At 39.9% G+C, this 14,987-nt stretch overlaps 1 protein-coding gene across 1 annotated transcript in view; it reads left to right on the forward strand.

Moving 5' to 3' along the window:
* SCFD2 (sec1 family domain containing 2) overlaps positions 1-14,987 on the forward strand; it is a 199,821-nt gene that overhangs the window by 26,872 nt on the left and 157,962 nt on the right. The window contains exon 4 of the mRNA XM_056362349.1: positions 7,512-7,639. Within this exon, the coding sequence (XP_056218324.1) occupies positions 7,512-7,639 (128 nt within the window). The remainder of the gene's footprint in view (positions 1-7,511; positions 7,640-14,987) is intronic.

Below are 14,987 nucleotides of genomic sequence, written 5' to 3' on the forward strand. Positions count from 1 at the left end.
TACAAATATTTCAGGTAGTCCAGAGGATAATCTATTGTAGAACTTCATGGCTGATCATCAGCTCCTGTTTTTGTTCATATACTTTAGCCTTGCTGGCTGCAAGCTGATTTGCAGCACCTTGAGTGTTATCTTAAAACTGCTTTTAAAATGCTTGGCAGCTTCTGTTTTATCTGCCCGCTGTTTAAAATAAATGTTTTAAAATAAATTGGTGGCAAAAGACCGTTAAAAGTCTAGTCAATTTTTAATTATTTTTTTTCCTGTATTTTTAGAATGAGATTTTTTTAAATTAGAAATTTATGCTGCTTTGTCTTGCAGGAAAATAATATAACTTTATGATTTGATAATTAAGTTTGCTAACATCTGGTAAATAATAATTTGGCCATATAGGACTACGTTCCCTATAAGAGTATTTTAACAGTACAGAAACATCTAGGAAATACGCCTAGTTTGGCCATAGTAAATAGCAAAGTATATCACATAGACAAGGCCTGTGGTTTTCTTTCTGGAAAAGTTCTATAATTTACAAAACTAACAATACAGAAAACACTTTTATGCGACCCTTCCCCTTATTTATATAAATATATATAAAATAATAGGACTTATTTTTTGCTCAAATATCTCATGAAGTACTGAAATATCTTCTGAACTTTGCAGTGCACTTTAATTGACAGATTAATTTCTCATAGATACTGCTTTAAAATTGTTGTTGCCGGGGGGGGGGGGGGGGGGGGGGGAGGAATCTCAGAACCTTATGCATTGTTGCGGCAGAAAATTCGGTGTTTTAGCAGCACTCCCCATGACCTTCAGTGAATCAATTGTTTATCAATCAAATTATGCTAGTATGAGTTAATAAATTAACTTGATCTTGATGTGACACAGCCTTCCTGGAGTATACGCAGAAAGGAGAGAGAGGAAAGAAGGGTCTGTATAAACACCACATGCAAAGGCTGAAGCTATCTGCCTGCCATTAGCCCTTTATCTAAGAGGCTCTTGGCATATAAATCAAACAATAACCTCTCTGTTTTGACTCGGTGCCAAAGTACACAGCCACAGTTGAGTCTAGAGCAGATTACACCCACTGAGTGGCTTGAGGGCTTGGAGTGAAACTGGGAAATAACCGTTAAATTATTCAGGAACATATTTATGTTCTTTAATGTTGGCTGTGAGACTTTTTTTTTTTTAGTACTATTTGCATGTTCTAATCATAGAAACCAGTGTGGAGGGCATTTTAACACACATGTAAGTGAGGATGTGAGAATAACGTTCTAAAGTGAATGGCTGCAAAGAGTTTGTTTTTTAAAAAGTTTTGTGTGTTTTGCCATGTTGCAGTATTTTCACTATTCTATGGTGAGGATGGTAATATCCAGTGCTCCTTCTGTGGTTTTCTGGAAGCACGATAGTTTACCTTTTTCTCTAAGCTTAGGGTGGATTGGAAAATAGTTCAAGTTCCTACTGTCTGTGAGGTGCAATTAAGCTGGGCAGATTTGCCAACCATATGAAACGTCCAACAGCAGAATTACGGTCTGCTGCTAAAAGCCATTTTAAAACATCATTTTACTTTCTTGGAAATAAAAAGTGTTATCCCTTCTGGGGATGTGCAATTTACATTTATCTGAAGAGGTTTTGGGGTGTTTGTGTTTTTCTTTGAAGAAAATATTGCTGCATTTTCAGCTGAACACACGTTGGGTAGCCCATCGAGTGCATGTGCTCTGAGCGCGTGCAAATACACAGCAATGCTAGAGGCTGAAGTCCTGGAAATACTGATAGCTGTTTCTAGACGGAACATTCTTGAAAAATTGTAATAGAGCAATAAATTGTAAAAAGTTTGGTCACTTTTGGAAGGGTGAAATGAAGAGCAGCTTCTTTCTCTGAGCACAGCTGTGTCCCAGCAGCTCGGCGGTGCGGGGGTCAGCTCTTCTCATCCCCTCAGCATTTCCCGCAGCATCCCCGTGGCACGGAGCAGAGGCTGTTCAGGGGAGGCTGTTCCACATGTCGCCGTTGGTCCCTTCCAGTGGGCGCTGCTGTGTGTGGAGAGGGGTGCAGTCGGGGACTTGGCTGTCCCCCCGGAGCTGTCGGGCTGGCATGTGTGTCCAGGAATGCGCTGCGTATCCAGCATAGCCTTGTGCAGCCTCTGCGCTCTCGGAAACAGCGGGGCAATTGGAGGAGGGAGGCTGTCTCTTGATATGAGGCTCATAGCCAGATCATTGCATCTTAGTGCAGGCTTGTGCTTCTCTTTGGTTTATTGGTATTTGAATGACATATTGCCAGCAGTGGACTTGTCCTTCATAGTAATGGTCTCCAAACCACCCTGGTGGTGTTTTTTGAAGCGCTGTGCACTTAGTCTGGATGTTGTGTTGTCTTTAAATGAGTGTGAGTTATTGCAAAGGATATGTTGGCAGCACACACTTTTTTTTTTTTTAAGCAGTTGCTCAGTTTTGGTCAGCTTTGTGGTATTAATGAAGCTCTAATATTTATTGAATTTTTCTCTCCACCCTTCCTCTTGTGAAAATAAACAGGCACAGCTGAGCTGTAAAGCTATATAGACAAAAGGTGAAAGTTTTGCTGATACAACAACCGCAGAATCTGTCTCATGTTAAGACTATTGCAATTTTACTACTGATTTTTTTTTAATCTGTAAAAGTATAAATGACTACTTTTTTTTTATGCTGAAATGCTGTCATTTCAGCTGGTTCATTTTTGAAGCCCACTCATTTTTTTTTTTTTTTTTTTTTTTTTGGTCACTTATTCAAAGCATGTGTCAGCAAGTTGCTTTTGAAATCCCGTGTCCTTTGCCAGGTGTAGAAATAACTGCATTTGTTTATGCTCCTTCCTTAACATCTTACTTGTATGATGGCCTCCACCTGGTTACTTGCTGTTTCTGATGTAGGCTGTGCTTTCACCTGACCCCAAGCAGTTTAAAACCAAAACAAAACTGTATTTGATTTGAGCTATGGGAGATCTGGGGAGGAAACTGGATATGGATACTGACTTCTCCATTTGGCCTGTGAAAAGATTATGGAAGAGACTCTTGACCTGTTTTTCAGTAAGCCTGGGGACATGGGAAGGGTTACATGTAACTGAAAGAAAAATTTTGTTATGCCTGTGTTTTATGAGGGGAAAACAGGATGATCTGAATTTGTCCTGTTAGCCAAAGCAGTCCAGGCAAAAGTCCAGTAATAGATAATGTACACGTCAATTTTATGCTTCTTGACTGGAAATTAGATTGCATTAAAATAATTTGCAATAGCTTGCCAGAGACTACAGATGTGGCTGATAATTTTGGCGATTATGGAATGCTGGTTGGACAAGAGTGACATGTTTTCATTTGGTTAATTATATATGCTGATTGGAGAAATGTGTTGCCAAACTATAAATGCTAGGGAGGTTAAGAATGGCCTGTTGGTAGATCTGAAAACATAATTGTGAATGTGGAACACTTAGTCATTGAGTGGACATATTTTTCTGGTATGGGCTTACTGCTTCCTGACCTCTTGTTCTTGCATTAGTGACCTGGAAGACCATGTTTGAGTAATTTATCAGTAATAGACAAAACCTGGAGCAGTAAGGGAAGTAAATATCTTTCTGTACTGGTGGTGTGAAGCAAGAGGCCTATCATTTCAGCCAAGTCTAAAATTTTGGTGGTGTGCATTTGACTCTCCAGGGCAGTAAGTGTCCCCAGGTTTCTGTCTTTGCCTTCAGGTTTGCGTCTACTGTAAGTGTTCTCCATAGGGTAGCATTTGATTTCACCTATTTCCAGACTACTATCCCCAGCTTGGTAATAGCACATCCCAGTGCCACCAGCCTCCCCTGTTCTCTCAAGACGTGTTCAAAATAAGTAGCTTTGAGACTAGGGCTACAGACAATCATAGACAATTCTGTCTGTCAGATAACCTTGGCAGTACTGTCCTTGCAGGACTGGATCAGAATAGATCAAGAGAATAAGTTATTTTTCTAACAGGTGCAAGATTATGTGTTTGATTATAATCTTGCAAACGTCTAGGTCAAACAATTAGTTTAGGGATCGGAGCTGTGTTTAAAAACTACCAACTTTTTCCTATCTGACTCAATGCATAGTCCCATATGGAATATGTTGCTACAGCTGAAAGGAGTGCCATGGGAATGAGAACAAGTTCCGCCACAGTGAATGTTGCTGAAGTTAACACGCTGTCACCAGAAGAACTGCTTCCCAAACTGTACCCTTACATCTGCTCAAGGCTTTGGCTTTTTTACCCTGGCATCTTGCTACCAGTGAACAGCAGACTTCATTGAGCTGTCTTTCCTTTGGGTATTGTGAATTTGGGAACCCAGCTTGTTAGCTGCTTCACAGCTAACTTGTTCTATCCTTGATTTATACTTTTATTTTTCTGTCTCTCTGGTCCTTAATTAAAGAAAGGGTGCTTCTGGAGGCTGTAAATCAGAACTGCTTTGAACTTGCTGCAGCCGTCTTCGGTCAGCATAGAACATCCCAGTCTTTCTGACTTTCTCATCAGTACCTCTTTCTTGGCACAATGGCCAGCTGCTGTCTCCTTTTAGGATTCACACAGATTATGGGTCTGATCATTTGGTCCTTTTCCCCTCTTTGTCTTCATGATTCAGCTTTGAAAATGGGCATGCAAATACCAGAAGTAGGGAAGCTGCATCTCTTAGGTGTCTGGATTTCTCTCTCTTCCTTTAACTTTTTTTGTTGTTCTAAATTCCAAATAATATGCAGTTAAATTAGTTTTTGAACTAGAGTGGCTCATTAAAAAATGTAACATTTGAGCATGAGGGAAGGGAGAAATTTGCCTTGCTTTCAGTATATCAAATGGCATGGCTGAGTCTGACAGGACTTTTCAAAGACTTCAGCCTTATCTCTGGACATAACGTAATGTTTTTGTTTAATAAACTTCTAATTTGTCTACCAGATAACTGCTACACTTGTTTTTATTATATTCTGTTTTCTGAGATGTCTGGCTGATTAGGTACTGTGAGCATGATGGTAAAAGGAAGGGACAGGGTATCAAAACCTGTGAGGAAGACTCTAAGCTTGTTGGTGAAACTGGTTAATGACAGAAACCCCAGAATGTTGGTGCTCTCTTCTCTTTGTCACGCTTGCCATGCCCTGCAAAACATTTTGGAATAGAGATGCACAGAAGTGTGCACTGTAATACTTACCTATTGTTGTGACATTTATTTTGAAGGGTGGTTTAGAGTTCCTGATCTGTATCGTAGTGTAACTGTAAAGAATTTATTTTTTCTTAATCAAACCAACATGATTCAGTCAATATCTTTACATATTGTGTAATATGTAAAATAATTTTAAAAAATCTACTTAGCTTCAGAAAACTACTTTCAAGTACAGTGGTACACTAGACAGTGTGTAAAGTATATAAATAATCCTTGAGAAGTCAAGGAATGCAAGAGAAAGGAGGAACTTGAATTGAGGTACTGTATCCCATACTAATCGCTGTTCACAGCACCAGTGTCATCACATTAGGACATTTGGACCAAAGCAGAGGAACTGCAGATGGGAAAAAGAGGAGGGGAAGGGCACCATTACAAGAGCTGGAAGACAGTCGCAGACAAATGTCTCACCAAAAGGGGATGATAAGATAATATTGTTTCCGAGCATTAGAAATCTCTAAAAGGAAAATTTTGTGGTAACTTCTCAGATCAGGCAAGAGGCCACACCAGAGCCCTGTACTGCATCCTGCTGACTCATTCCCAGCAGCCATTCCTGTCTTGGCATTGATGAAGTTAAGGAGCGGGCAGTTGTTCAAAGCAAAAGTCCTCTGAAAGTGTAGTAGAGGGGGAGCAGGAGAAGTGTTTTCAGCAGAAAATATACAATGCATGTGATTACTTTTGTTGGTCTTTTTCCCTATTATATTTTAAAAAAAATGGTTGAGTGTAGCAACTGTTGCTTTCTGTGGATTGACCTCGTCAGATGGCTATGTATATGAGCTGTTAATATATATTGATCTCATCCTGTTTATGTATTGATCTCTATATGATACCTAAACCACTGTATTCAGCAAAGCAGCGGGAAGAAAAAAAGAAACTCAGTGAATCACAATAATTGGGCAGATCGCTTGTAAAAATAGCATACCCAGGGATCCATTACTTAAGGAAGATTGTGTTGAAGCATCTAGTTGCTTTGAAAGACTCTTCCTTAATTCTTGCACTATCATATGTTACAAATCAGCATGCTTTTTCTTGTGAGGAATCCCCTTGGAGCTGCTGCCCATGAACAGTGCGCAGCATCAGCACTCAGATCACACTTGGCGATGGAAAGAGGGAGCTGCTGCAGATGCCCTGGCCACTTTGGGATGCACTGCCTCCTGCCTCCATCACTGGAGGAAGGTCAAGTTAGTACTATGTGGAAGAGAAATTGAAAGATTATGTCAGATCGTCTGTCTTCTCCTTTCTTAAAGCATGGCATGAAATTTGCTGTTCCTATTCATTTGTGGTTTGTTCAGAAGAAGGGTAACTCGACCTTCTTCCCATGGTCCTTCCACCCACTCAGGCTTTGACAGAGGATGTGGGTTCCTGGGATGACAGAAGTGGGGCTTGGCAATCCTCTTACCTGGTTTGGGAGATATCACAGATTTGCTAAATATAGCCTTGCTGTTGCAGCAGACTGTAAGCACAGCTGCTCTGTAATGGGTATCAAATGAATTGTTGGGGTGTTTTATTTTCCATGAAACAAAGCTTGTATTGGCGTGTTTATAAGCGTGTTGTAAATGCCATCAAAATGTGTTTAGGAGTTGAATGTCTCCTGAGGAAAAACTAGAGGGAAGTTTTTTGTTTAAGAAAAAATAAATAAAAAAAGAATCCAACACAGTTAATCCCAATATGTGGCTGTAGCCCCAGGTGAGGGTTCTCCCCCTGAATTCATTCACAACAGCGACAAATGCAGTGTCCTGGAGGAGAGAGAAGACTGACAGGGAACAGAATGCAGATGAGCCTCACAAATTCCTGATTTAAGCTTAGCAACAGCAACAATAAAAAGGAAATCTGTAAATGCAGAAGTACTGATGGTTCATTCTGTTATGGATTATCCTTTTCATGCAAGGAGAATCCACGAAACCTGAAGTGTTGGTAGTTCATCACATCATACCAACAGCCTTCAGCATTGGAAGTGAAGTATTGGCTTTGGGATATTTAAACTGCCACGGGGAAGTTAGGGCGCACCCTTTCCATAGCTTTTTGGTGGCTGAAGAAGTTTGGACTGTTCCTGATATTCCCATGGTTGAATGGTAGTGGTTATGTTGAGGCTGACATACCTTTTTTTAATATGTCAATCCTAACACGTTATAATTAGTAGCAAAAAAATCCTAGATTTTTTTTCTGTAGCTGTAATAATTGTCCTGCTAAGAAAAAACGAGCTTTTACGATCACTTTATTTTTGCTTGTATCCTGCCCACCTCAGAGGAGTTACTAAATAGAAGTGCTCATCTTAGAATATAAATGTTGTCTTAAGCTTACTCCATTATTCAAGCAATGTTTAGTGTAACCCTGTCATTTTCTTATAGTGATCCAGCTGCCAAAGCTCTCTGGGAGTCCTTCATGAACCTCAAACAAAAGGAAGCTGTGATGGAGGCTCGGAGACACCTTGTGGAGGCTGCGAGCAGAGAAAATTTACCTATTAAGATGAACATGGGTGAGTAGTGTGACACAACCTTCCCTACACAGTGGTAATGTGAAAGATGATGTCGGCTCCTTTTCTTCCACTTAACCCTCAGAGAAAACTCACCCCATCCTTGGTTCATCTCCATACTTGACACAGATTTCAGGTGAGCATCGTGGCTACCATAGGGTCATTCTGGTATATAAGTGAGAGGCAGTTGTTTTCTTTGAAATACAACAGTCTTAAAAAGACTCGGAGCAGTGGTGAGGCAATGGAGTTCTATGAAGGATGGTTCTAAAGGCATGCAAATGATGAGCAGTGCTGCTTGCCTTTATTTTGCAAAGCATGAGGATTTGGGTATTCTTAAGAAGTCAGCAGGATTTGTGTCCTGAAAGCAAGCATTGTAATTAGCAGCTGATCTGGTAGAATTTAATCTTGCATATGATTACATAAGTAGTGAGGTTTATGTGAAATAAGGCTGCCTGGCTCAAAAGAGTTTAAGCTGAAAACCACATCTAGGCACGATTTAAACCTGAATTCTTCAAAATATTAGAGATACAGATTATAACATAATGACTTTCAATAGCTTTTTTTTAGAACCTCATTCTCACTATATACCATACTCAGTGAAATGCAGGAACTGATATAACATTAGGCTTATAAAAACTGGTATTGCTCTATACCACAATGATTTTTTGCATTTTATGTACTCTTAAGGCTATTTTACGCTGAACTTTTCATCAAGAGAGAAAGGTCTTAATGGAGTAAGAGTAATAGGCTTTTGTCTGGGACTCCAGAGTAAACTGCCAACATATTGTAGAAGAATTAGATGTACAGCCAACTCATGAACTCTCTAACAACTATAACATTTCATCTATAGTATGGTCTTTACAAATACCTACAGCATGCCTTTAGTAGATTATTAATCAGAAATACTAGATTTCTGCAACAGTAATGCTGTAAGCTGTTTTAAGGAAATAGAAAAGGAACAGCTGTGAGAAGGCTGTTACAAACTTGTCTGAAGGAGGTAAGGCACAGTAAAAAACCAAAATCTTCTGTAATCTTTCACCGATACTCTGTGTGTGAGTATTCACCATAATCACATTAAGAAGCCCCCACTGTTTTTCTATTACATACGCCTTGAAAAATGCTTATGAATGTTGAAGTTCAACTTTGTTTTTGAAGTAATTACTTGCCACCTTTGAGAGGAAACAATCTATCGACCACCTTTGCTGCTTTGTGTGAATGGTTAGATCGGTTGCCCTTTCCTCTGTGTCCCCTTCCTGTGGTATCCAGTGAAGGCTGCAATAACCTGGTTCTTAATTATTGCTTAATAATTAGCTGACACCGAGGGCAGCCTAAGCATCTAACATGTGAGCCCAATATGGTGCTGTATAGAAACATTTGAGAGTTGATCATGAAACAAATTTCTGACTTGTTTTTTGTTGAAGTGTAGCTGTAATTTACTAATGTTTATGGAATTCTGTTATTTATTTTGTGCACATGTATCTTGCGCTAGAGTCATAACAAGTTGTTAACTTTGTAGTTGAACTTCAAAGAGTGAAACAAAATTTAAGGCAATCTTGTAAATGATAAACAGAGATAAAATGAGAAACAAGAAAAGGAGGGCACTACAGTCACACTTCTTATTGAGCCTAAATGCAAAAAACTTGAAACAACCCCAGATGTCACATTGTCCATTGACACATATTTATTAATGACTTTTTAGAACAGATCTACATCTTTACAGCATTCATTGCTCATTCATCATGCTACAGAACATCTTCATTCTCTGTAGGGAAGCTGGAAATTGTGTTGTTTATCAATTGCTGCTTTTGCTGAGAAGGAAAAAAAAATTAGTGGCCTGTTCTGGTCCCAATTCCTATGTTTAGTCAAAAGGCTCCTTCCACTGCAGCTGTGATATGAGGCAGCACTGGCTTGAGAGAAGGGAAATGCTTTCACTCTGCTCTGTGCTTAGACTTGAGGTTTTACAGTTTTACCTCGGGTACTGCCTGTAGCAGAAGATCTTGGTGGATTGCACACTGGTTTTCCCAACACTTAAGGTATATTCTGAGTTTTTTATGACCCTAATACTAAATGACAGAGCTTTTCTAGCATGAACGTTGCCTCTTACTCTCTTTACTAAGACCAGCTGTGTCAGATGGTAAGCGTATTTTCCTTACTACTACTTTTTTGCTTTTTTTCCCTCTGGAAATAAGGAGTGAATTACATTTGAAAGCAAAGCTTTGAATTCCGTTTGGTGTAGCTGAGCCCTCCTGCAGTGGCCACCTGCCTGAAAAACTGCACCATGTGTGACACTGGCAGTGTGGGAGCCCTGTGCAGTGATGGGAAATCTGATCCTATCCTGTTTCCATATTTTCAGTGCAAGGAAAATAAATTCTGTTGTTTTCTGGGCTTTGAAAGGCTGCTTATTACTCTGAGGTGTGCATGTGCTTGCCCACATTACTCTTGCAAGCAAGGTGCCTGACAGCCAATTTTCCTCTTTCTCTGCCTGGCTGCATGTGGCAGGAGCTCCAACAGTTAGCTGTGGGAGGACACACAGCTCAAGATTTTGCTTTCTGATATCTTCTGAATGTGGTCTCCTCCTCCTCCTGCAAGGAAAGGCGTAGGAGAAATGTAGAAGGAGACATGTCCATTCCCCAATGCCCCCAAATGTCTGCAGGCCACTGGGAACTCCATCTTCTCTGGCTGAAATCAGCAAGGGTGGAGAGAGGAGTTCTGAGGAAGGAGAAGAAAGAGAAATAAAGAAAATAAGCAATTTTGGCCATATTTGTTGAGCTGAATAGATTGGAGCACTGCTCTCAGGTGTTCTTGATTTGCATATTCATTTCATTAGCTGTGTCAAGGAAAGTGGTAGTGGGGATGTCTGGAAGTCCTATTGACTGTTTCAGAAGGGATCAGTGTAGAAAGAAGGCGGCTGAAGATGAGCTGGCAACAGGTCATTGAAAATTTTGGGTGAAGCTTTTGAAGCAAGCGCCATTTCAAATTTAAGACCATCTCCACAAAATTTGTAAATAGAGCATGAATCTCTCCTTTTGCTGTAGCTGCTTCATACTCAGGTTCTCAGATGGAACATTAAGTGGTTTTACACCATCTTCAAGGGGGATTTGCCTTTTTTTTTACTGTTTTCTTCCATTTATGCCTGAGGAAACTGCATATTTTGTCTGTCATTTCACTTTGAGTGAAAGAACTATGTTGTTACAAACTTCAGCAAGTGACACAGGCTAGTAAGCTGTCCAGAACTGTTTATTGCAAGCAATTTGAAGTCCTATTTCTTTTTAAAGGCGAATTGCAAGTCTTAGGAAACTGCATCATAGAGGGAGACAAAATGACAAGTTATGGTCCATAAAACAAACTAGAACACAAAACTATGGAGCTACTTTTCCCTTTCCTTACGGAACAAAACCTGAGCTGGATAGCTATGTAGCACATTTGATTTTTCTGAGGTCAGTTCTGGAGGAGGCAGGCAAAGCACTGTGCAGAATTCCAGCCAGCATAAAGGCTTTATGCATGCTACATCCTGTTTACTTACTATTTAATTTGTTCCATCCGTAAATACATAACATGGGTATATGGGTTTTGAAGATCTAATTTCCTGTGGAGTTTAGTAATGCTGCCAGTACTGGCTTTCGGGGAGTATTTGTTTGGTGTTGCTTACTGTGGGCATGCTGACATTAAGCGCCATCTTTACAGGATGAGATAAGTGCACTGAAACCACATTACTAACATAGTAGGTACATTGGAGTTTTGCCTTAACCCTTTTACGTAGATAGATACATTTCCTGGAACAGTATGTGTTTACATGTAAACAGGTGGAGCTGTCTTTTGCCATATGTCCATTGAAATAAAGAAGCATTAAAATATTCTGTATCTTTATATAAATACACACGCAGTCTGTTTAAAAAAAAACAACCAGCACCACTAAAAAACACACACACACTCCAAGAAAACAACAAACAATGCATTTTAAGAACTATATCAGCTGTTTTGCCTCTAGAGGTAGTTCCATTTGTAGGTTGGATACCCAAATGAATGCTGGTCAGTATCTGAGGAAGATGCATATTTGCCAAATTCTGGTCAGATATCCCATTATATAGGTATAAATGTATAGGTGTAAATTATTTTGGCCTGATAAAAATCCTAGCGTTTAAATAAATTTATTTAAAGAATTAAGTCTCCTTTTGAAATGATCTTTATTTGGAAATTTAGAAGATCATTTAAATAGCTTTTTGGTGAGATTTTGTGTGTTCTGCTAAATTCAAGAAAGATTGTAAATAATGGAAAGGGATTACTTCTGCTCAGCTTTTAAAGTATATGACTGCAAGGAGTTCTGCTCTGAGACAGCCTGACTTACAGTACGGCAGAAAGGTTGCTGGCTTTTCCATTCATTTACTTCCTGTTCAGTTCTTCATAGGTCTGATGCATATCTTAATCATCTTCTGAACATGGCAGCCCATGAATCTCTTGTTGAAAGCTTTGCTATTAGCATAGTATTTGGCAGTGGTAAAAACCTTGCTATAAATGTTCTTTTGTGGCTTTAGAAACACCCTTGCTCTTCTGTTTGAAAAGAGCACAGTAAACCTTGATTGAGTCTGAATTCTTTCATTGTGTCTTTTTACTGGCCTGGAGACTGATGAAAGCTGAAACATTGGTATAGTAACAAAAACAAAGTGCAGCCTGCTTTTACACAAGCCCTTGTTAGCAGCAGAAAAGCCTTTTCGTTTCTTTCCATTTAACTGTACAAATACAGTTTGAAAGATCAAACTTACAATAAAATTAGCAAAGCCTCAGGGTTTGTGAAATAAAGAGGAATACAGTAACATTCTCTGATGGTCTAGTTTACATGGGTTGAATTGAACTCTAAAATTTGTGTAGAAATAGGAAGACCTGGCATTTTAGCCTGGAGATATGAAATGTTTTGAGTTATAAAAGTACCTTAAAATGGAAGGAAAATAGAGATGAATACCTTATCTAAAACTGTAAAGAATATAAAATACAAAATGTACATTTTTATTTTTTTATTGAAAACTTGCACTGGACTGTAATGGTGTTTAACATGCTATTTATTCTTGACAAGACCAGTGTAAAAATATTAAATACCATCAATTCCTGGGATAAACTTTAGGTATAAAAGCTACTCACTAAGAAAATGAGCTGTAATAAAGAAGATGAGTACACACATATCTTGCTAGATAAATCAGTTCTGATCTTGGATATCTAAAATCTACCCTGGCCAGCCATTAGGATAATTCTGTGATAGAGACAAGTAGTGAGACAATGTCAGTCTGGGTTTGAGGTCCTTACAGAGGAGGAGAAGGCAGATCATCATTGTAGGGCTCAAAGCAGTCTGCAGGGTGTTTGGATCCCTTCTGCAGCACATCTCTGGTTGAGTGATGGGTACCTGGATAACCACTAGGCTTGGGAGGCACTATGGCCCTTCCTGATGCAGAGAGGAGATCATACTGTAGGCTGTTTTGGGGGATGTTTATGTACATTTTTCTGTGGCCTGTTTACCTGGTCTCCAAACCCATCAGGAAAGCAAGCTGCAGGATCAGTGAGGCAGCAGCCAAAGTCTTCCTCCAGGCATCTTTGTGAAGCAGGAAGCTTCTCGTAGCAACTCAACTGAGACACGCCTGGCTTAGCCCGAGGAGTCCCAGATTCCTGATGGTGGGTCTCACAGTGCTGCTCCAAGGACTCACTGCTGTTCTCGGCATTTTTCCAAGGAGAGGGAATGTTGCTTGTCTCAGACCTGAACTCTTTCCACTGCGCAGCCTGGATCCTGAGCAAGCGGTTCCTGAGTTAAATGAGTCTGCTCTTTGTCTCATCAAAAGTAACAGAAGTCCTGCAGTGTGGGACTATCTAGCCACAAGGATTTGGTTTTTCCAGCATGTTGCAATACTGAGTTCCTGATTTCTCCCTGTAGTGCAACTAATAACATAGTCTTGACCTGAAGCAAATGTTCTCAGTCTCAGTGATGGTCAAATATAACAGATGTTTTGTTGCATCACTCACCCCTGGAGGCGGGAAGGCTTTTTGTTTCTCAGTGCTAAATGTTTTTGAAGAGTTTGAAGTGTTTCTGAAAGTTCTGGTTATATTCCTATTTGGGTGGCTTCTATGTAGGCCTTTGCATTCCCAGGGAAATGCTTTTTGGAGTTAGACTTTCCTGACAGCTCTTGATGGAGATGGTCTTTCTGAATAGTCATGACTGCATTGAGAACTGTAGAAGGAACTTGATATTATGGCTGTTTCACTGTACAGTGTTACACCAGGATGAAGTTCAGGGTTTTGACCCCATTGAGTGTGGTCAGCGTTCATCTAACTAAACAGGTCCCATCTTCTGATAGTTATCTGGTTTTGCCAGTCTAGGACAGATGTGTTGCTTCAAGCTTCAGATGTGCAAAGAGTATGTAGCCTGCTGGTTTTCTTAAGCAACTGAGCTTTTCAGGTCATCTCTGTAACTCATTAGATATAATAGAAAGGATGAAGAATACTGGTATTTCTGCCAACAAACTTCTCTGTTTTTTGGGAGATGTGACAAAATAGCTGAGATGGGGAGGTGTTCAGGAGCAGAAGTTTGTTTTTCATCAGTAAGTGGCACTGCATTTGTGTGTAGTGTTGCTGAGAAGCATTATCAGCTGAGGAACCATCTTTGCACTAATCATTATGCTTCTTTCAGGTTGGATGCTGAGTTCGGGAAAGTGGTGTGCCAATTCATTTGTTTTAGTCTTACCTGCTGGTACACAGAGTAGCATCCCTGAGAGTACAAAACAATTGCTCAAAAGAGAAAACATAGTTCCAGTTATTCTGAGGTATGTTTGTTAGCTGTGATGTCCATGTGCGTGTTCTGCAGTTTGTCCTCTTTCCCTTCTTTTTCAGCCTAGTGTGTGTAGTTGAAAGAAACACGTGTTATGAGGAGCAAGTACCTACGCTCTTCATGGGAATCCTATTCAGGCAACCGGGCTGGGAAATGGATGTTACTGTGGAGGCAACAGTAACATTGTGGCAGAAGTTTGGTGGTAAAAGCAGTGGCAGAAGGCTCATTTTGAGAGCACGGTTTGCATCCTTTCTTATCAAGTGCATCCTAGAGAAAGAATTTTGTATTATGAAGTTGACTGAAAAGCCTTTTCAGCAAACTTGCCCTTTTTGATGACTACCTGCAGCTTAGCACAGAATGAGTGGTATCACAAATATGGATGAATTGTAGAATAATTTCATGTTGGAAGGGATCTGTGGAAGCCTAACCCCTGCTAAAACCAAAGACAGCTAATAGTTAGAATAAATACATTGGACCTTGTTCAGCTGAATTTTGGATATGTTTAAGGATATGGTTTTACAGCCTGTCTGGGTGCCCTGCACCAGT

This window comes from Falco biarmicus, chromosome 1 (assembly GCF_023638135.1).
Source record: "Falco biarmicus isolate bFalBia1 chromosome 1, bFalBia1.pri, whole genome shotgun sequence".
Lineage (NCBI taxonomy): Eukaryota > Metazoa > Chordata > Aves > Falconiformes > Falconidae > Falco > Falco biarmicus.